We start from the raw sequence: 22,610 nt of genomic DNA, 5'->3' as shown, positions 1-22,610 counted from the left end.
TAACATGTGAAGATAGTATAGCATAGTATGATAGTATGATGTAAAAATATAGCAGTCTAAAGACTCAAGTTTCTTAATGAATGAAAATAGATGACTTTAAAGAAGGCTGGAAATCAATTTGAGAACATATTAACATGCTTTGGAAAATGACTGGCAGCATTAAGTTGGCCATGTAAAGTATCTGCGATTCGTGCTCATAAGCTCTCAACATGCACAACCACTGTTATGGTCCTTCAAAGAATTTTCGTACTCAACCACCATGGGGCTACCAGAACCTCCATCAATAACTCTTATGAGTCAGCTTCCAATGACTGCGGTTTCAGATTGGCAAACTTAACAGCTAAAGAGAGGGTTTCGTAGAAACAAACCTTTTCATTTTTATTTAATCTAGCAAATGCAGAGGAGAAATGAGTAACTGTTGACTTTGACCTCAGGGCTGGGCACTGTTTATGTGCAGTCTTACACTGAAATACTGCTGTGGATTATGATTATTCAATCACACTGTAAGCACGGGGCGGCACAGCGGTGCAGTGTTTGGCACTTTTTTTCTCACAGCGAGAAGGTTTGAAGCTGCTGGCCGACGCTTGGGTTTTCTCTGGGTGTTCCCACATGCAGGTTGGGTTAATTGGCGACTCTAAATTGCTCATGTGTGCCCTGTGACTGAGTGGCGACCTGTTCTGTACCCCACCTTTTGCCCAGTGTCAGCTGGGAGCCTTTAAAAGGATAAGCGGGTATAGCTGGATGGATGGACTGTAAGCATGTGCTGTGAGGCCTGTTGGGTATTATGATGGGGATCAGCTGTCAGTACAGTAGTGTGGGCTGGTACGAGAGTGCACACAGAGCAAACACACACACACACATTCAGAGTTTCAGAGAGTGTATTAGCTGAATTCTCAAAGCCGTAAACCTTTTGTGCTCTCAGGTCATTGTGAGTCTGCAGCGAGCTGTAAGCTTTTACTTGAGTCATGTCTGCAGGTAGTGGTCTAGTCCGGGTTCACATCAGTGTAAATGGTGTCAGTCTGAGCTCAGTGTGTGAGACAGCATTCCCCACTTCCAGCTCAGTCATGCCTCATGTCATATTGACTGATGGGATTCCCTGGAGCTGCAGTGAGAAGTGTAGTCCAGTGTTTGTTTTGGTTGCTTTCTGTTTATACGCCTGTGTGTAAGTGCATACGTGTGTGTTGTGATGGAAGTATGTAATATATATCTGCGCCGGCATGTGCAATGATCCAAAAAGGAAAACCTGAATCCTGTGAGAAATGGCTACCACAACGTTTTCTCTGGAGAGCAGAAATAGCAGCGGGGGGTGAATAAATGTACGCGGTGACAGCAACACTGTCATTTGGATGTTGTGCATGGAGTGTAAGCAGTTTTTCATGCATGTGCGGGTCTATCAATGCCACTGCATGCGTGTGTAAAACAGTTCAGACGCTGGTTTTTCCAGACCAGCTTGTAAACCACATCTGGGGAAAGAATTTAGATTCCTTCCCTCCGTCTTTCTCCTTCTCCCCATGTGTGATTCCCTCCCTCCTTCCCTGCTCTGGTGAAAAGAAAAAAAAAACAGAAGTCAGCTTCTTTCATTTTTTCTGTCTTGTGTCCTCAGGCTAACTTCAGCCTGGTTTTAGAGCAGAGAAGAGGAATGTCTTATTTTGCACTGATCACTCTAGTGTCTGTACATTTCTGCTTCAGATATGTCGTGGAGGACAGAACGAGGGGATGAAGGGAGGGAGAGGAGATTAGCAAAGAGTGAGTAAAGAAGAGGGCAGGGAGAGAGGAAGGCAAGCGTCAGTGGGTGTCAAAAACGGGTTTGTTTATGCGAGGTAGAAAATGCAAATGAGAGCGCGGCAGCATGCCCCCACAGTTCTGTGATGAGCCTGTGTGTTTGTCTTCATACATAACAGGCGGCTAATGATGTTGATGACAGCAGACAGGCTTGTGCTGAGAGGTAGCACTGGAATGGAAGCTATGAGGATTACAGGACTCTGTTTTAGTCGCCCTTGTTTTCCTAATCATATCCTTCACCTGCTCTCTCTGCAGACTGTCCCTGGCTTCGCTGTGTTCCTGTGGGACAATCAACCCAACCCCAGTAGCTGATTGACAACAACCCGACCAGCCCGACAGACTACTGTTCTTGATCTTCCTATTGGCTGGCTGCCACAGCTTCCCCGATCCTGACTGGCTCTGGCGGGAGCGTGGATGGAGCCAAGGGATCTGGTTGGCTCGGCCCGACCCAAAGAGGCGGAGATACAGGGAGGCAGGGTGGGGCCAAATGAAGAGGACCAAGTAGGAGCAGGGGGCATCGGTTTGGCGCGCAGCGATGATGTGATTAATGGCGGCATCAGCGAAGGGGAGGGGCTAGAGGAGCAGGGGGAGGGGCTTCTGGAGGAACAGGAGTTCTCCATCAAGGAAGCGAGTTTCCAGGAAGGAAGTCTAAAGCTGAAGATTCAGACCACCAAGCGAACCAAGAAGCCCCCCAAGAACCTCGAGAACTACATTTGCCCACCGGAGATCAGGATGACCATCAGACCTCCAGTTGGAGAGGGCAAAGGGGGGCGGCAGGGACGGACAGGAGGTGGGGCAGGGCGAGGCCAGAAAGATGAAGAACGAGGACCCCCCAGAAAAAGGGTAAGTCACCATCTCTGGAAGCACTGTCCATTTTGTGTGGTTTCAGTAAGAGTGTAGTATGTCATGTACAAAGCGGTATAGTGGAGGGTTTGCGCAGGTATACGTGGTAAACCTTTCCCTTTTTCTGGCCATTTATAGTATACCACCAGGCAATAATCGCAGACTGCCATAAAACATCTGCCACCACAAATAAGGTTGGGTATAATTGGGATTTTTTCTGATACCTGTGCTAAAACGATACCGGTGGCTAAATGGTGCCTGAACTGATACTTAAAAAAAAAAAACAGCACAAAACAGTTAATGACACAACTCGACAGACAAACATTTCTCTATTATCTGTTAAGGATTAACTGAGACTGTGCCTACAATAAGAACAACCTGTCCACCTTAACAGTCTACCTTAAGGGACCCTGGGTGGCTAACTTAGCTTGCTAACTTCGGTGCTACCCCAATTCACTTTAGCAAGTGGGCAAGACATGAGAGGTTGGCTTGTGTCTGGGAGTTTTAGTGTTTATTAACTGACAAACAGCTTTAGCTGTACACACACACACACTGCACTGCCACTTAACTTAATACTCTGCTCCGCTCGCTGCAGCCTTTAGTGTCATCTGCACACACATACTTGCTCGCTCGCTGTTTTTCTCGCTCGTTAGTCACACAGCCTAGCACTAAAATGAGGCACCAAAATCTGCGTTATGATTAGGTCAGGTATGTAGCAATCGTAAAGGAACCGATGCCATGTTGGCACCTAACCCTAGCCACAAACTAATTTTCTATTTCTGGAGTTGGACCATTTATTAGCAGCACTGTTTAAATATATATACATATATACAGTATATATGTATATATATATACACACACTGTTATGCATTACACCACACTCTCAGAGAGCAGAGCGTACTCTAGGCAAAGATGGAGCAGTAGAACGTCAGGCGCAGTGAAAGTGAAACATAATCATTTATTCTGCCGGCTCTAACAATTTGCTGTCACTCACAGCAGCTGCTCCTATCATCCATCGATCTGATCTGATCAGCTCTGAATGCACCAACAAATCAATTATCCACACTGCGAGTACCAAAGTGCTCCTGAAGAAAAAGAGAACTCATGGAGAGCTCTGCCTGTCTAGCATTTACGGACCCACTAAAAACCTCAGAATTTTGACACAGAATAATACAAAATGACACGCATTTAAAAAAAAAAGAAAAGAAAAGTTTGCTGTTGTTGTTACACCCCTGTCGCCACAGCCACACGTGCACCCTAATGCTGTGGGATACACTAAATCTGTAAGAGTATACCCACTTCCTCCTTGGTAGCACACCTGTCTCATCAACCACCACTACACCACTGGTTGTACAGTTTGTTTTTTACAAGTTTGAGTTTTCACTGAGTGAAAAAACTCATCTTTCTACCTCAACCGCTCATTTTCTGACATGCTCCACTATATGTACCTCTCTCTCTCTCTCGCTCTCTCTCTCTCAGTAGCTCGTTTCCCTGCTTGGTTACACAGGGTCAAAGTTTGCTGTGTAATTGAAACCAGTCATGGCTAGCTGAGATCACAAAGTGACACACACACACACACACACAGACACACAAGCACACAACATACACACTCACATAAGAGCTGAGAATAGGGCTGACATAAGCAAGTGACAGCTGCTGTCTGCTCTCTCCATTTGTGGTCATATACACAGAGACCTTTCCTGTCTCCTCTCCTCTCCTCGGCTTTAATGAAATCAGCTCTTGTGGGTCACGCCCCTTCATCCCCCTCCTCCTCCATCACACCCTTTACTCACTACACTGGTGCTCGGTGTGTGTGACACTGTGTACGTACAGGTCCTTGGGGGAATCTAGTGTTTGTAGCGTGTGTTTACCTACACAATGGTGTGTGTGTCCAAACCTGACAGCCATCTCGGTGTCACTGAGCTCGACAGGCCCAGCAGGAGCGGAGGCGTCATGTTGTCAACATGATGCTGGGCCTCGTTTTGTTCTGTTGTGCTTCAGTCTTGTTGTTTTAACTCCAATTCAAGGGGGTCATGAGGTAATTGCATGGTCAGATTTATCTCTGCTCTATGTCTGTGTTCAAGAGGGGTCTGATGCAGCCAAAAAAATAACTGTGGGCGGTTATTAAAAAAAACACACAAAAAAAACAGCATTATCCAGGAGCTGTTTTAAATAAGGGAAATTTGTACATAACCAGCCATTTAAAAACACCTCTTTTACACAGAAAATTGTCTAATTGTTTAAAGACATGGTCTCTAAAATCAGTAAATGAGAGGAAATACAGTTGCCAGACAATTAGAGGCTGCATGCTGCTCACCCTCTCAGATCAGCTACCTGTGTTAAACCAGCTATATACAGATGTTTTGTACATACTTAACATCATGGGTGCTCAAAGTTTTGAGCAGCTGACTGAGTGCCAAATTAGGGAGCCAACATAAAAGAGCAAAGGTTTTGTTTCAACATGTGAGACACACATGAAACAAGGGGTCTTGGGGTCCTCTGCCAGAAAATTTTAAGCAACAAACACTGAATCTCCTACAATCTGTTGAATTATTTTGCAATATTTTGGGCCTATTGCAGAATAATTTATGTTTTAAATGCTTTTTTTCCCTGCTGTCATGTTTTTATTGAAGGGGGACAAATGTACATGTTCTAAATATTGGGGGCGTGCCCTACGTCCCCTCTGAAATGTACACCCACCAGCATATGGTTGATGGCCGCACATGGGGAAGGTGCACACATAAAGTGAAATATATTTTACCACTTACTTCTACATTAAACTGCAGAGTTGTCTACGGAAATAACTTACTTTTAATATATGAATATTTATTTGTGTTTTTGGTAATTCATTGAGTACAGCAATCGTCAGATTAATAAATAGACAACTATTATAACACCAACGACAACACCAAAAAACAAAAACACTGACACTGACATTAAAGTGCTCTACATATCGTAAGGTGCTGCATCCTCGCACACAGAGGATCAGTTATTTTACACAGTTTCTTCACAGTTTGTTCAACAGAGCAATACTGATTTTGGAGGTCTGGCACCCTGTAGCCTCTGCCTGATGGTAACAGCTCATATCAAATTTTAGTTAACAGCACTAGCACTGATGACAGCACACACATCCTGCAACACTTTGGCCATGCTGCTATTTGCCATGAGACCAGTAGCTTTCTACATAGTGCCTTTCATATCCTGAATATGCTTATTAGGGGGTATAGTTTGATGCAGTAGCTAAGTAGGGTATTTAATGTAGTTTCCCAACTTGTGGCTGGGAACCCAAAAAAGGAGTTGAAAGACAGATTTGAAGGTGTCCTAAGATAATTCACAGGCAAGGCAGAGAAGAAATATGATTCTGCTACACAAGGTTTTTCTGCTAATCATTTTCTTAATGAATTACTAGATAATTATAGCAAAGTAAAGCAAGGAAAACTTGTTTTTGTTAAACTGGTGAAAACTAGTAGGCATTTGCAAGTGGTGAAAAGTGGTTGGAAATATGTTGATAAGTCTTAAAGGTTGGAAACGGCTGCTCTACATGTATGGTGTCGTTTTTTTTTTAACTGGAACACTGGCTGAAATCACCACCTCAATCTGTCACCTTGTGCTTAGAGTCTGGTGGTGGTGACTCAAATACAAAATTGCAGCTAAATTGGAAAGAAAGCATGTGGGTGTTGCTTTGTCATCTGCAGATTTTGACGTCATCCACAGAACACAATTTCAGCCAGTCGTCTGCAGGATGTGTACTCTCACCACAGAGTAGACTATATCTGACCTGCTGTCGCATTTCTGTGAATAAATTCTATCAAAAAGAGGTGTTTACCACTAAAAAATGTTTTTAAATCCATGAGCAAGCTGAGCAAGCTGCACTCTAAAATTTGGGCAGCCATTCCTAATCCAGCACCATCGGTCCCCATTTGGAAACCCGCTGCTACAGTATGATTGACAGAGGTTGTCATAGTGACAGGGGTAGCAAGCTGGTCTCTATTGAGATTTGAGGTTTTAGGGAGGGGAGGGGAGTGGAGGATGTGTTGGTGTTGATTCAGATCAGTTTCAATCCTTCATCCCCTACACTGCGTCCCTCAATCACACACCCCCATCCCCCTTCCCTCCAACCCCCCTACTCCCCCACCTCCCTACATCCTTTCCCTCCATCCACCCATCACCTGCCACCCCAAGGGTGTAATACAGGCAGGCTCACTGGAGAGGAACGGGTTAAAGAGAGAGGCTGGGCCGCTTTCTGTCTCTCTGTCTCCCTCTCGTGTGTGTGTGTGTGTGTGTGTGTGTGTGTGTGTGTGTGTGTGTGTGTGTGTGTGTGTGTGTGTGTGTGTGTGTGTTGAGGTTAAATACTCTCTTTGTGGTGTGTGTGAGGCTGTGTGTCAGGAGGGGAGGGGAGGCAAGAGGGGGAGCAGATGGACAGCCTCTCTGCTCTCTGCTGTATTGTATCCACATCTACTCTTTCCCTCTTTCTCTCTTTATCTTTTATCTGTCCCTCTTTCTCCGCTTTTCTTCCCTCACGTCTTCCTCTTTTCACTCTCCACTCCTTTCTCCCTCTTCCTCCCTTCTTTCACCCTCTGTTGTCTTGTAGCAGATGGCAGCGTGGGGCAGCAGCAGCAGCGGCAGCAACAGAGCAGAAGCCAGAGTGTGAGCAGGAGATGGGGAGAGGAAAAGGGGGTTGTGGAAAGAGGAGGAGGAGGAGAGAGGAGGTGGGGGTCAGGCATATGGAGAGCCTGGTTAAGGGGCCCCCTCAGAGGGAGTGTGTATGTGCGTGTGGTAGTGTGGTGAATAGAGGAGGGGGAGAGGCAGGATACAATAGATGCCCATTAAGACAGAGATTTGACTCTAATAGACAGAGAAGGGGAGAGACAGACAGATAAGTAGGCAAACATGCAGAACAACGCATAGTAAGACAGCGTTGGCAGCCTCTCCGTCTTTTGTGGATCTTCTGTCAAAACTTCTCTTCTCCGACCTACTAGAAGGTGAAACTTTCTGTTTCTCATATCAAAACTAACATGTTCCAGCATCAAATAGTAACCAGACGCAGCAGGCAAAAAGCAGAATAAACACCAAAACATGCAGATATGGGTTATGTTAATGTTCACAACTGACGAATTCAACAGCAGAGGCAAGGCAGAATTGGTGCTTGCATAAGAAATAATATAGATTGAAGCACAGGCTGCATCTGAAATCACACCCTACTGGCAAATGAAGAAAATCACATATTTTTGACTGAATTCCTCAATATTGATAAGGTTGGGTGTTTTTTGGGTTTCTTTCCAATACCGGTACTAAAAAGATGCTCTTAAATCACTACCAGTGCCTAAGTGGTGCCTGAATCGAGAAACCGACAAAACAGTTAACTACACTGAGGAACAGTTTTGTTGTTTTTTTGTTTTTTTTAAATCGCAAAGGAAAATTTAAACTTGAAATTTTTACAGTATATTTCACAGTTTAAAGTATACTTAAATATATAAATATGGATAAATACAAAGCATTATTAATTAATTCACCTTCTAAATAAAACTGAACCCAACCACAAAAATGTAACACCAACAGTTACAGGACCACTATCAGCAAAACAAGTCATTGTCTGTTTAGGCTTAACTGAGACTGTCACTACAATGAGAACCGCTGGTCCACCTTAACAGTCCACCTTAAGGGAGCCTGGGAGGCTAACTTTGCTTGCTAACTTCAGTGCAAACCTTCTTCACTCTAATAAGCAGGTGACAAGCAAGACACAGGAGCTTGGCTGATGTCTTGAGAAGTTGTATCATTTATTCACTGACAAACAGCTTGAGCTGTTCACACGCTGAACTGCCTCTTAACTTCAAACTCTGCTTCGCTCGCTGCAGTCTCACTGTCACCGACACACACACATGCACGCGCTTGCTCACTCTATCTTTCTCACTCGCTCTCTGTTTCGCTTCTCACACAATTTGGCACTGAAATCAGGCACCGAAATCTGCGATATGATTTGGTCAGGTAGTAACAGTCATATAAGAACTGCAGCCACGTTGGCAGTTTTCGGTACCTAAATATTGCTATTAAAATGTCATTGTAGGGTTGACTGTGAGTGCTTTCACAAAATATTCACACAATTACATTTTTTATAAATAGTCATGAGTAATGTAGATATAATGACTAAGCAGGTATAGGCAAATAAAGCCTTGATTCGACCAACTAGTCCGGTTCAGTCCGGTTACAAATGAGAACGGCTACTTTTGTGTTCCCATTATTGAAAGTTGTAGATGGTACCAATAATAAAGCTGTTCCATTTCCAGAGTTGTAGTTTTCATCACCCCTCTGTTGAGGTACCTCACAAACTAAACTGATACTAAAAAGCAGAGCTAAAAAATTGTCACGTCACAATTCAAACATCTCCCACCACGTATTGGTATTATATTTTTGGAGCTGGACTGTTCCTTAGTTGCACTGTTGAAATATTTACGCCTTAAGTTTGGTTACTGATTGCACGACACTGGGAGTGCACAGGCACAGACGGAAAAGCAGAACACCAGGTGCAGTGAAAATGAAACTTTACTGCAACTATCCATCGTGCGTCTCAGTCCTCAAACTAATGCTGAGGGGAAAAAAAGATCTCATGATGACCTGTGCTATATTCACAAACCCACCGAAATGTCCAAATTTAGAGACGGAACACAGAATGATAAAAAAGGGACACAGACATAAGATAAAATAAAAAGTTTGCAGACCTGTCATTTCATGGACAGTCGACGAGGTGCAGGCATTGTTGGTGAGAGGAAAGAGGAAATATAGCAAGAGCTGACTGGAGTAGTGACGTGAGTATTATTATCTAGAAACAACCCCACCATCATTATGTGCACTCTCTGCAGTGGAAGCACAAACAGATCCACAGTTTAGGTACAGGTTACATACAGTCTAAGTAAACTTTTCCAAAAGTGATTGGTGGAAACAGCTAGAACACTCTGATCATGATATCGATATATTAATATATTGCCCAGCCCTCCCCATTTACCATGGTGCTCTTTATTTCCCCTCATCATTTTATTTGAGTGTCCAAATGCTGACTGTAAATGTATGTATATAGGATGTAGTACCCTTAAAAATTCCCACAGTAGAAAGAAAAGTAGCGTCCATAGTGTGGACGATCCCATATTGCAATAAGTTGTGTTCTATAGATGCAAAAATGACTGCTCTAAAGCTGCCAGCGATGACACAGAAAAACAGCGATTCATAAATGTCCGAAATCTCAATTTACTATTCAGGATAGAGTGCGCTATTAGTGTCCATTTTTATGTAGAGCTTAGTGAATGAGTGAACGACGGAGTGGGTTCAAACTCAGAAGCACTGAAGAAAACATAAGAAGATGTAGTTTCCAGGTCTTAAAGGGAATCTCACCCACCTATCATCTTCATAGCGGGCATCTATAACCAGGGAGGTCAATGAGCAGGCGCCTTGTGTCAGGGGACAGACCCACACACACACATAAACGGGATATGATGGGCTCCCCTTCTCTGTCTCCAGCTGACATCACACACATGCTGAACGTCCCCTCACACACAGCTCTTTGTCTGGGCACGCTGTGTGTGTTTGGAAGATGAATGCGTGTGTTCTAACGGATTGGGTCCCGGGTCAACCACTGCATCACTCCTCCAGACACACACATAGACACACAGTTATCGATCCAATGCCTACACATGGGGGAGCATACGCAAGCTAAAATGCATCCACTCCCTTTCTTTCTCTCTCATACACACACAGACACACACACACACACACACACACACACACACACACACACACACACAAATCATGTTGAGCAGTGATTGCAGTTAGAGAGAGTGTTTTCCTGGTTATCTGTCCAGTTCTCTGGACGTGCCAAATGTGGCTCTTAATCCATTTCACTATCTGTGGGGAGAGATAAGCCAGAGCTTTTCCAGGAGTCCAGGCCAGGCTGTGTGTTGTTGTTGTATATGCGCACGTGTGTGTGTGTGTGTGTGTGTGTGTGTGTGTGTGTGTGTGTGTGTGTGTGTGTGTAGTAGTAGTGGGTGTATACGAAACCCTAACGCTAGACACACACTTATCTTGTCTTGACAGCCCCTCTGCTTGGTGGTCCCCCTGGCTGTGTGTGTGTGTGTTGCTGCTTGGTGGTCTCCCAGCAGTGTTTGGGATTATTATGTGTTAGTCAAGTGCATTCACAAGGAAATTAATGCTGCCACAGTTGCCACGCCAAGTGTGTGCGCATGCTCTGCGTGCACATGCGTGTGTGTGAAATGGTTAGCCTTTTGATGTGAGTTTTTTTATCCCTGGCTGAGATGGCGGTTGGTGACCTGAGGGACTTGATGAGCTCATAAAATAAGAGCGCGTGTGTGTGTGTGTGTGTGTGTGTGTGTGTGTGTGTGTGTGAAGCTCTGTACTAACCCACAGAGAGCAATCCTTGACTGATTTATGAAAGTGTATGATCATGAAATGATCACCTCTAATATGACCTGACCAAACTGTCATATTAGACTTTTTTGGTGTCTGTCATCACTGCAAAAATAACTAGGCTTTATTTTAGTGTGTGTGTGTGTGTGTGTGTGTGTGTGTGTGTGTGTGTGTGTGTGTGTGTGTCCTTAGTGTGCAGTCTTAAGCCCTTTTTACACTGCCTACTAATGGCAAGAATATCACGCCTCTATGCCACCTTGCTGTTCTTTATTAAAGCTTCAATTGCAGAATGGGGGACAGCGTTGTCTCACCTTTAAGCCAGGATCAGCGGTAGTAACAGTGCCAAGTCAAGGACTGTGTAAAAGGAACAGCCGGCATGTTTGACGACATGTTATGTCTGCAACCCACCGCCTGGAGATTTTAAAAGTAGCAAGTAGCAGTTAGCAGCTACCTCAAAGAAGAGGAGCAGCAGCCAAAAACAACGTTAGACACGTAATGGACATGGATGGAGCCTTGTGTCTCTACTCTGTGTTTATTTCATATGTATTTGTGTTTTCTAAAAGCTTAAGGACGCAGAAGAAACACTGTATTATTGCCATAAATTGCTGTAAACAACCTCTATTGGCTGCATCTATGCCATTACAAAGGACCCAAGAAAGTATGAGGGCAGTGACATTTACAACGTTTTAAAGTAGATGTATCTTGTATTTAAAGGGAGTATAAATAAGCCCATAAACCTCGTTAACACTGCCAGTTCAAGGCAGATATATCATACCCTTATTTCATGTTGCCGTTCTGTACATAAGGTACAACTACGGAAAAAGAGAGAGCTGTCCCGTCTTTAAGTCGGCAACAGAGGTAGCAACAGTGTCGAAAATGACTTGTCTGTAAAAGGGACAGGTGGGAGGGACAGGCAGGGTGATTGGCAGCAAGGATGTGACGTTTTGACAACATGTTATGTGTGCGACCTGCTGTGGTAGATTTTAAAAGAAACTGTTAGCAGTTAGCAGCTACCTCAAAGAAGAACAGGGGCCAACAATGTCTGCATATTGGGAAAATAATGAGGTACGGGAGCAGAGGACAAAACTAGCCGTTACAGGGACGTAAATGATTATTATTGCCATGTTATGCCATTGTTATTGTTCAGAAAGCGTTGCCGATATGTATGTTATATGTTGCACTATAGAGGCCGATGCTGTTGTGTTACATGTCATACTCATCACTCTTTTGTTTCCACAATGCTGGCATGCTGTCTAAATTAATCACAGAGAAGGGATGGCATCATGCCGCTGTTGTTTGGTTCGGTGTAAAAATGACTTCTTAGCAGCCCCACAGCGTGCTCTCTGTGTAAAAAGAGCTTTTGAGAGTAAGAGCTGGGAATGCTTTAAGGGGCGTTTCCCTGTGGTCGATGGGGGATGGGACATGTGTATGTTTGTGTGTGTGTGTGTGTGTGTGTGTGTGTGTGTGTGTGTGTGTGTGTGTGTGTGTGTGCTTGCATGCTGGGGAGGGGTGAGTGATTTAGCACCGCTGAAACACCAGCTGTCCATCTGTGTCTGACCCCCATACACACCCTGTACACACTTGAAACACACACCGACACCCACACTGACACACACACTCACACACACACACACACACACACACACACACCTCCTCGCATCTAACCTCTGATCTGCTCTTGAGTATCTCTCAAACCTGAAGAAAGTCCAGACAAAACACAATCTGTTCATCCGTCGTTCTCCTACCAAAGACACACACATATGCACACACACACAAATATACACACACTCTACATTACACTAAGCAAGATTGCTCCCTAATCAGCTCTGCAGTAGTGCTGGTGCTGCAGTGTATCCACAATGAATGACTCTGCAAGGTCACTCCTAGTGAGCACATGCACACACACAGACACACACAGTTACACAAAGAGACGCTGGCGGCTGGCAGAAGAAGAGATGAACTTTGACCCTGCCGGACATTCAAAAGTCGAGGTGATAGCAGGACTCCACAGTTGTGTTAGCTTCCATGTGTGTGTGTGTGTGTGTGTGTGCTGTATTGTTTGTTTGTGTGTGTGGGTCAGGGTTGAGACAACTGGAGTCTGGCCTTTGCTTTCTTACCCTCAGGGCTGGATTTGGTCTCTATGTGAGTGTGTATGTGCGTGTGTTTGTGCTGACCATTTGGTTGGAACTGTAGCTAATTTCTCAATCAGACACACACATACCATCTTCCCAATCTGTCCCAAAGGTCAAGCCCTATTCATTCACTATTGTGTCCAGTCCCAGTGGGTTGCTGTTCCTCTTCAGGCAGATGTAGGCAGAATATAATAGCCCGTCTAGCTCAAGTTACATTTTAATGAAGATCTGAAGCAGCCACTTGCACTTAAAGAAATGCCACTGGCTCAGTTGGCTCAGTTGGGGAGCAGCTACCAATGAACATGAAGACATTTAACAATGGCAACCAATACTTTGCCAGTAAGTCATGTTTTAGTTCAGAAGAATCACAATTTTTCAAGATTTTTAGGATGCTTTCTTTTTCACAGCAACAGCTAAAATAATACAAAACAGACTTTGTGTAGTAAAAAGAAGACTAAGTCATCTTCCAACTTGGGCTGCTCGATTATGGCAAAAATCATGACACAAAGTATTTTGGTACATATTGAGATTGCATTTTAACACCATTAGTCATTGACTTTAGAAATACAAAGCATTTATTGAACTTTTTTAAAACAACAACAACAAAAAAACAACCTTGTTCTTTTATCACTGGATTTTCTTAAACTTTAAATACAATATATTTTATGTATAATTCTATTGAAAAACAGGCTTGAGGAGTATGAAAGATGCCCCAGTCTGGCTAAGGGCACTGAAACATTAAGCAAACGCGTGACTGACGGTCAGTGTCGGGCCTTTGGTAAGTGTTTGTCGCCCTGGTTTTTGCAGTGTGTCCAACATCATTGGCGCTTGTCTGCTTTTTCATTGGCTGATTCAGCATGTTTAATTTCTGTCAGGGCGTTAGTGATGGCAAAACGCATCAGTAAATAAAATCACTTGATTGGCTGTTGTGCTCAATACAGAAGAAAAGAAAAGTGAGGAAAACAACCAATCAGCTAAAGTCAATAGGACTTGAGATTGCAACAAACTTGCTATATTAGGTAAGGGTTTTTTGTTAGCCATTGAACGTTTTATCAGAAGCGGTTCTGACCTGTTTGTGTGACTGGCTAAGTACCGTCTTGAATTCGTCTTGTTGATCTTCCAGTTTCCCTTTTTGAATGATAATTGCAGATGCTTTTAGGGACAGGCAAAAGCGGTACATTAATGTTTTATCTCAGTTATCATAATTATTAGAAGCCAAAATAATAATTGAAAATAAAAAAATAGATATTAATTAGAAATATTAAGGAAAAAACAAAAGACAAAATCCAAGTACTCAAGGGTTTGACAAGGCAACATCAATTTAAGTGTAGACTATAAAAAAAAAAACATACACAGGCCTGAATTGGGTTTTGGATAGCGGTTGACTGTGACTCACATAACTGTGGGATTATCTGGAGGGCGGCCATGTTTGATGTCCTCTGCGGTCAGGGATGATGTTGAGTCACAGACTCATGTGTTCCTGGTGGCCGCTTTGTTAGTGTGGCTCCATCATGCCTCTGCCTCTGTGGTTAGTCAGTGTGCATGTGTGTGTATGTGTGTGTGCATACATGTGTGTATGTTTGTGCACGCAAGGAGGAGTTTGTATTATGTGGTTTTGAGAGGAGGTCCGGCAGGGATCGAGGGTGATGTTCGGTGCAGGGAGGGAAGCAGAGGGGATGATTGGAGTCAAAGGAAAGGAGAAGCAGGCGCAGAGTATTGACTTTCACTGTGTCTCACTTGAAGCGTAAGTGTGTTTGTCAGTGAAATCTGATGGCCCCATCAGCTGTCCGGGACTCGCCTGTCAGAAGGGGTGTGTGTCGCTGTGTGTGTGTTTCTGAAAGCCAGAGAGATGACAGTGGAGAGGTGGTGTCCAAAAATCTTTTTTACAGGCTGTCACCGGCTTTATTGGCATGACAGTATTCTTAAACAACATTTTTGATTAGTTGGTTTTAGAACACTATGTGGTGTAAAACATTTTCACATTAAAAAATGTAATGATGCAAATCATTAAAAAGCCTCTAAGCCGGGGCTTTTCAGACATTGTGTGTTTGTGTGTGTCACTCTGCCCAGTTCTCCGCTGCTTTTCATGTCTTTGTACCAGGCTTTGTAAAATAATCCGTCTGTAGTTCTGCTGTTTATTTATGCTCGTTGTCTTTTAAGTATGGATGCGGACATGAATAAATGATATAAATGTGTCTGTCTGTCCTTCTGTCTGTGTGTCCATCCCTCGGGACGGCTCAGACTAAACAAACAGCTGTGTTTATGAAGCAGGGAAGAGCCACAAGGGTCTTCTGTTTAGTGGTCCATTTCAACACACACACACACACACACACACACACACACACACACATATGCTCACATGCACACACACATACACACTCCCGAATGCCCTGCGCTCCTCATCTTTTACCTGCCCTGCTCTGTTGCGTTTTTGCCCCCTTGTGTTTTCTGCCCTGCTCTCTCTCTCCCTCTGCCCCCTCTGCTCGGCGTAATGCTCGCTCGCTCTCAGACCGAGAGGAATGCCACTCCGTGTGACCTCTCACCTACTACAAGGAGGGGTGCTGGTTTAGACAAGGGAGCGAGGGGGCAGCTGCAGTCATGTGCCCAGGCCTGGAAGGAAACACACAGCCCCACACACACATACACACACACACACACACAGCCAGGTTGTTAGCTAAAAGACACACACTCTAATTCTAGTTTTGTTTGCACTGATGCAGATCTAGATGTACGCTGCTTCTCCCGCCTCCCTTTGTGACTGTCTGAGAAAGTGCAGGATGCCATGCTTTGGTCTGTGTGTGTGTGTGTGTGTGTGTGTGTGTGTGTGTGTGTGTGTGTGTGTGTGTGTGTGAACGCGCGAGTGGAGTGCAGCCTCATACAAAGGCGTTATTGTTGGTGCGAGGGGGCCTGAGGGGAGGCGGGCAGTCTGATTGGTTAAGACTATTGTGTCTCTCTTTGCCCATTCTCCCTGTCACTGAGGATGTCATAAAGTGGCTCTTTAATAACTCTCTCTCTTGCAAGCTGGGGATCATCTGAGGTCTTGATATATTCACAGAAATATGTAGACAAAGCAATGAAAGTGTTACTTTATGAGCTTTAAACTTGAAGTGCAGCCTCAAGAGTTATTCTTCAAGACGTAGTAATTCGTCTGTCAGCTACTGTTTGTAAGCAGCACTTGATGGAAAACAATTGGCTCTTCAGTAGTGCTGCAAATAATGGTTATTTCATTTTATTACCCATTAATCTGTTGATTAATGTTATGCTACACGATTAATATAATTGTAATTAAATAACTGTTATGTAATTATTTTTTTCAGTCTATATAAAATATCATAAAATAGTGAAAAATGCTTATCAGCTCCTGAAGCCCAACAAATTGCGATTTTCGTCAATGGAGAGTAGTTTGAGTGAGCATAGTAGTTTCACTTTTCGTGTCCCCGACAGAAAGCGTTGTCTGTTTGGAAGTACCGAGCATACGACTGGATATATAAGAGCTGGACTATACTGTGCGAGTTGCGTGAAAGTTTGTAAACTGTTGTTTTGATTTAGTTTTCCTGCTGTTAAACGTGCCCTCTTATTCGTGGATTATTCTTTCATTGGAGGCATGCAAGAATTGATTAATGAATTGACCATTTTCAGCAGCACAGTCCAGTGTGACTATGTATTATTTCCTTTGCCTTTCCTTATCAAATTGGATAATAAAAAAGTGATTTTGAATTTTTAATATTTGGTATAACAGAGCATTGCCTGATAAGGAGACACCATTACTTAAGTTTTTATCACCCAAATATGTACAGAAATAGATGTAATGTAATAGTCTCTTGTTTTGTAGGCTATTGCCTCAGTAATTAGACAACAATGCGTTAGGGTGCATTATTTCTAAATAACTAATCAGTGAGTGGGGCTTTGCTGTTACAGACCACAGTTTGCCAGAGAGGAAGTGTTTAATCTCTGTGCAGCTCCTGTCTTGAATTACCCATCATTCCACACAGGAAGCCATCCCTTAGGATTTAGAGCAGCTCATTGGCTGTTAATTGTTTCCTGTTGTACAGAAGTGGTACAATTGGGTCATATGGTGCACAGAGCACCGTGAACAACTCGTTCGTCTGTCGTGCACGTGTATATAGGTTCGTTATTTACTTCTCCCAATATTTGCACTGATTAAACAGTATTCTGTCTGTCAACCTGCATTAGATTTGTTCTTATGCTTTCCCATAAAGAGAGAAAGTGTGTGTATGTGTGTGTATGTGTGTGTGTGTGTGTGTGTGTGTGTGGCCTGTCTCTCTGCTTGTGTATATTTTCTTTGTGCTGAGTGAAATGCATAATGCTGTCACTGGAGGTTCGTCCATGAAAGGGACAATTGGCACATAATCGCTGTAATAATCACTATGAAAAAACTCTCTTAGCGCTATTCACAAGTAGGACACACATATGCCGGCACACACAACATTAATGCTAATAGCGGGGATTAGATGTATACTTTGTGTAGCATGTAAATGTGTCTGTCATTACTGAGCGGGTGAAAACCTCCAATTGCACCGTAATAACATGCTTCGGTTCAGCCAATCACTGGCTTTTGTTCAGATTGAGTCATCTACGTCTGAGCGTGTCTGAAGAGAGTGTGACAAGGAGACTCTTGGGTGTTTTTGCTGCTATCTTTAGGAGCACTCCAATCTGAAGGATTACTGCTGTGGACGTAGGAGGGAACATTTTGCTCGGGACCAACTGCTGTGCATTAAATCTGTCTTCTGCCTTACAGTTGGCCAGAGGACAAATGTACTGTAGATCGGATCCTTGATCACGGCCAGCAGGGAGGGCACATATAACAACGTGTAGACAAGACTATGCTTCAGATATAGTGAGGTTTTTTTTGTTGTTTGCTTAAATAATCAAGCTCTATTTTTGTTAAACTGTCGCTGTAGTCAGAGCACATAGTTGTGAAATTGTAGCATTAGTTTTGAATGGAGCCCAATTTCCAAACTTTCCCACCCAACTTTCCCAGAAGATGCTTTAGCTGGCACAGATGCCACTAGAGCTGAGATAGTGGAGCGTTGGCCGAGGCGCGCTGAGTGAAAACAGACGCACACAATTTTAGGCAACGGGCCTGATTCCAGTGATCCACAAACTGTCCCACCTTGACACCCCCTCATCTTTCCTCCCCCCTTCTCCTCCCTCTTTTCTCTCCCCTGCTGTGGGTCTCCTCAGGCGCATGAATGGAAGTCTTTATTCCCGGGAGAACTGGTGGGAAGAACGAGAGAACGAGAAACAGGGATGGGGTGGGGGTAGGGGGGGGCAATGAGGGAGGGAGGGAGGTCTGTGAGAGTGGCCACAAGATCAACACAGTGCCTCTTTTCTCCTCCATCGCTTTTCCCTCCTTTTCTCCGCACCCCTCCCCTCCACCTTCCCTCCCTCTCCTTCCACCCCGTTTTAAGTGCTGTGGACACAAAGCCGTGTTAGTATTCATGGTGTTTGTTTGCAGAGGAGCTGTGTGTGTCTTTGTGTGTGTGTGTGCGTGTGTGTGTGTGTGTGTGTGTGTGTGTGTGTGTGTGCGCAGAGCTGTCAGAAACACAGATCACAGTGAAGCAGCGCTCTGAATGGAGCTGGAGAGAAGGGGTGGGGGGGGTGGGGGTAGTTCCCACAGGGGAGAATGGTCAGCTCCAAAAAAGAGAAAAGAAGAAGAAAAGGAGGGATGTGATAAGGAGGAGGGGGCTAGTGCACGAGGCCACAGGGGCAGAGGGAGACAGCATGGTGTCAAAGCCAAGGAGAGTGAGTGTGTGAGTGTGACGAGGAGGGAGAAGGTGGGAGAAAGAGAGGATCATATCAATCATAAGGTTTCGGAGGGAACTAGTTGTTAACGGGTCTAGGCACCTCTCTCCTTGTTTTTCTGCTGGTCCTCTTCTTCCCTCCCTCTCTCTGCCGCTCTCATTCTTTCAGTAACCCCCTCCCTCCCCGTTTCTCCCTCTCTCTTTCCCTCTCTCTCTCTTTCTGTGCCTCTCTCTCTCTCTTTCTCTTTGTGTGTCTGTCTGGACAGCTGCCCAGTTCCATACACAGGGAAAAATGAAACACTCTAACCACCGGGCGTGCAGCCAAATAAAAGGCTGCGAAAAACTATTTGAAGGGCAGCGTGTTTGTGTGTGTCTCTGAGTGCGTGCATGGAGTTTGTGTATATGTTTGCCGGTGTATTATGTGTGTATATGTGTGCTGGGTTGTGAGATTTGGGTGTGCCTGTTTAGGGTGTTCTTTCCCAGTATAATGGTGCAGCCAGGGTGCTCTGTGTGTGTGTGTGTGTGTGTGTGTGTGTGTGCGTGTGCGTGTGCGTGTGCGTGCGTACGTGAGGGAGAAGTTCCACTCTGAGTTTATTCAACAGTGGAAAACGAGAGGCTGCAGGAGAGGAAAGGACAGGAGGGGCCGTCACATACCTCCCCTCACGTCAGAGTGGAGGAGAGAGAACTTTTTACATCCAGATCTGCGTTCACAACAGCCACAGTCAGGCGCACACACACACACACACATGAATTTGTCCGTAAATATATGCTGACTCATTTGCAAAGTGCCTTTCAGTTGGGTGATTGCAGCACTTAGTCACATATTATCCACAAGCTCCTCTGCTGCGCTCTGACCTTATCTAATGGTTACATCACCAGTAGAAAGGAATGTGCAGCTCCATATCTGCCCGCATTCGGGTGTTGGAGACTGACTGTGACTGACTGAGACCAATTCATGTTGTTACAGTGCTGACCCAGTGGAAGACTTCCTAGAAATGGTTGTTGACCTGGCAGCTGAGCACGACCCTTAACCCCTGAACACGGCCCTGCCTAAGCGCCTCGAGGGAAGGAGAGTGCATCACGACTAAACATGCCTTGGGTCTGTTTCGTGCTGGCCTCTCTCCATATCTAAGTGTGACCCGAGGGGACTTGTGGAAGAAGGACAGTGTGGAAAAGGTTGAAGCCTCGCAGCTCTTGTGCTGGTGGGCTGCTCCAGGGTCAGAGTCCAAGCTCTGCTGATTTTCCCGACCGCTGCCCCCTGCTGCAGGCCAGCAGTAGCACAGTCCCTATTCACACAGCACTTGAAAAGAGCAGGGCAGTGTATGTACAACAGAGAAATCAGTTTGCAGAGTACAGCAATGTTTTTCTGTAGCACTGGTGCAGCCGTGCAGAGACTGTTAAAGTACATGATAAGGATAAGACCTCCAATACAGTGATGAAAAGGCAATGCAACAGAGAAAAGTGCATAGCACATATGAAAATGTAGAGTAATAATCACATAGCAAGGAGAACTAAAACAATAAATCCATTAGGTGTCAACTATTAAATTAATCAGCAACTAGTTTGACAACCAATTTATCTTTTTGAGTAATTTTTTTAAGAGAAAAAAGTCAAAATTCTCTGATTTCAGCTCACTGGTGAAGACACTGCATGTTGCACTGGGGCCTAAAGAGAGTTGGGATAAAGGTGCCTTTTACAAGTGATTCAGATTGCACTCTATAATACGACTGTGATCACAGAAGAACTCACATTTAAAAGTGTTGTTGTCACACAAAAGTGTTGTTATGTGCAATTTATGCCCTCAAAAATGCCCTTCATTTTCTCTTTTTTTTGTAAAATAATTAGTAGCAAAAATGATAAATAAACTTTATTTAAAAGAAAAATATTTAATTAAATAAATCATTTCTTATTTTCTTTAGTATTTTTGTTATATACAAATTTGTAAAAATGATTGCTGGGTTATGTTGATGCCTTCCATTGTAAAATTTCAGTTTTATCATGTGACAAGATGATGCGATATATGGTAGCTAGTTGAAATGCAAAATCAGGTATTCAGGTGCCCATCATTACAGTGTGTACTGGGGCCCATCTTAACTCATTTACTCTACTGTTTCAGCCTCTTAAATGTGAATATTTTGAGGTTTCTTTCCTCCTTTATGACAGTAAACTTTTTCACCATTTTCTGACAATGTTTAGAGCAAACAGCTAATCAATTAATTGAGAAAATAATCAACAGATTAATTAATAATGAAAATATTTGCTAATATTTTTAGATACAAAGCTAGTGACAATCTGTCAAGTTGTATGAGTGACTTAGATTGACCCTGTCTCAAACGGCAAGGAGAGTAAGTCTTTCTTTTCACACTGTGTTGACTACAACAACCACGAGACTACCTTGATCCATATGCCCACTATTTATATCTACTTGTGTGAATATCAGACAGTGTATTTTCCCTGGAAATGCTTCATGGAGTGTACGAGGCAGAGAGAAGGGGAGGCGGTGGTAGAAGGGCGGAAACTAAGAACAAAAAGCTGAACTGGTGCCAATAACCCAACCACAACCAGAGGGAGGGGGGCTCCCTATTTCTGTTTTGCTCTCCTATCTCTAGTAGGAAAGGTGTCCATGCCTCCTCTCTTTATTATCTCTCAGTGGTGGCTTTGTGGTTAGTTTGTGTATGTGTGTCTGCCTGACTCTAACCACCTCCATCTCCCCGTCTCTCTTTCCTCTGTGGCCTCCTTTAACCTGAAACAGCAGGTATTCTAGGACAGGTTAAATGAGAAAGCATGGGTGTATCAGGTGTCTGTCATCTTATCCCCCTGTGGACTTACAGCATCTCCTCTCCAGTGTCACTTTGTGCACACACACACTTAAAACTCATATATATACACACACAAACACACACACATACATCTCAGGACTTAAAGGATACTATAGCAGTGTGTTCAGGAGGTAAATGAGAGTAAACGCACGTGCATTTTGTGGCTTTGTTAATCATGCTGCTTAGTGTTTGCTTGTGTCTAGTGTGTGTTTTTTTATCCATGTGTGGAGTGTTATCTTACGCAGTGTTTATGTGTGTTATTGCGCTTGTGAGTGTGTGCAGCTTGCTTCTGCTGCCTTTGTGGAAGTACAAAAAGTGTAACTGCATAACTACTGATTGGACAGCAGAAAGGGGAAGAAAACAGTTGGATAGTGATAGAAAAAGGAAAGAAGAGATAAAGGCAAGCCACTGGCGGGGTAGAAGAAATGAAGTGCTTCTTCTTGCAAACATGCATACTGTGATAAGAACATTATATGCTTCTTTACTGTGTGTGTATGAGAGTGTGTGTATCTACAAAGAATGAGCTAATCACCTGGCAAGGTGCCGATCCATCTAGACTTAAATTGGTTGCCTGATTGTTTTTATACACTTTGTGCTACTATGTGTAAAACCAGGATTTCGTGAAGCCTTTGAAATGTGTACATCTACTGTATGCATGTGTGCGTGCGCGCTTGCACGCCTGTGTGTATATGCTGAGAGGCAGGCCTGTGGTTAGGTTACATCTCCCTGCAGCACAGCAGAACAGTGTCTTGTTGCGTCATACTGAGTCTGTTAATAACAGGCTAAACCACAAAGGCCATCCGCTGCTCTATTTCTCATCTTCCAGCAGTACATCGATTAAGCAGCAGTGATACATT

At 44.0% G+C, this 22,610-nt stretch overlaps 1 protein-coding gene across 1 annotated transcript in view; it reads left to right on the top strand.

The window, feature by feature from the left end:
- Positions 1–22,610, top strand: part of setbp1 (SET binding protein 1) — a 44,238-nt gene that overhangs the window by 5,265 nt on the left and 16,363 nt on the right. Inside the window, exon 2 of the mRNA XM_042489000.2 lies at positions 2,038–2,625. Coding sequence (XP_042344934.2) covers positions 2,197–2,625 — 429 coding nt within the window. The 5' untranslated portion in view covers positions 2,038–2,196. The remainder of the gene's footprint in view (positions 1–2,037; positions 2,626–22,610) is intronic.

The sequence above is a fragment of the Plectropomus leopardus genome, chromosome 4 (genome assembly GCF_026936395.1).
Source record: "Plectropomus leopardus strain MGB_pleo_1.0 chromosome 4, ASM2693639v1, whole genome shotgun sequence".
NCBI classification, from domain to species: domain Eukaryota; kingdom Metazoa; phylum Chordata; class Actinopteri; order Perciformes; family Serranidae; genus Plectropomus; species Plectropomus leopardus.
Note: the sequence above shows the minus strand (reverse complement) of the source record. Positions and strands in the feature narration are given on the sequence as shown.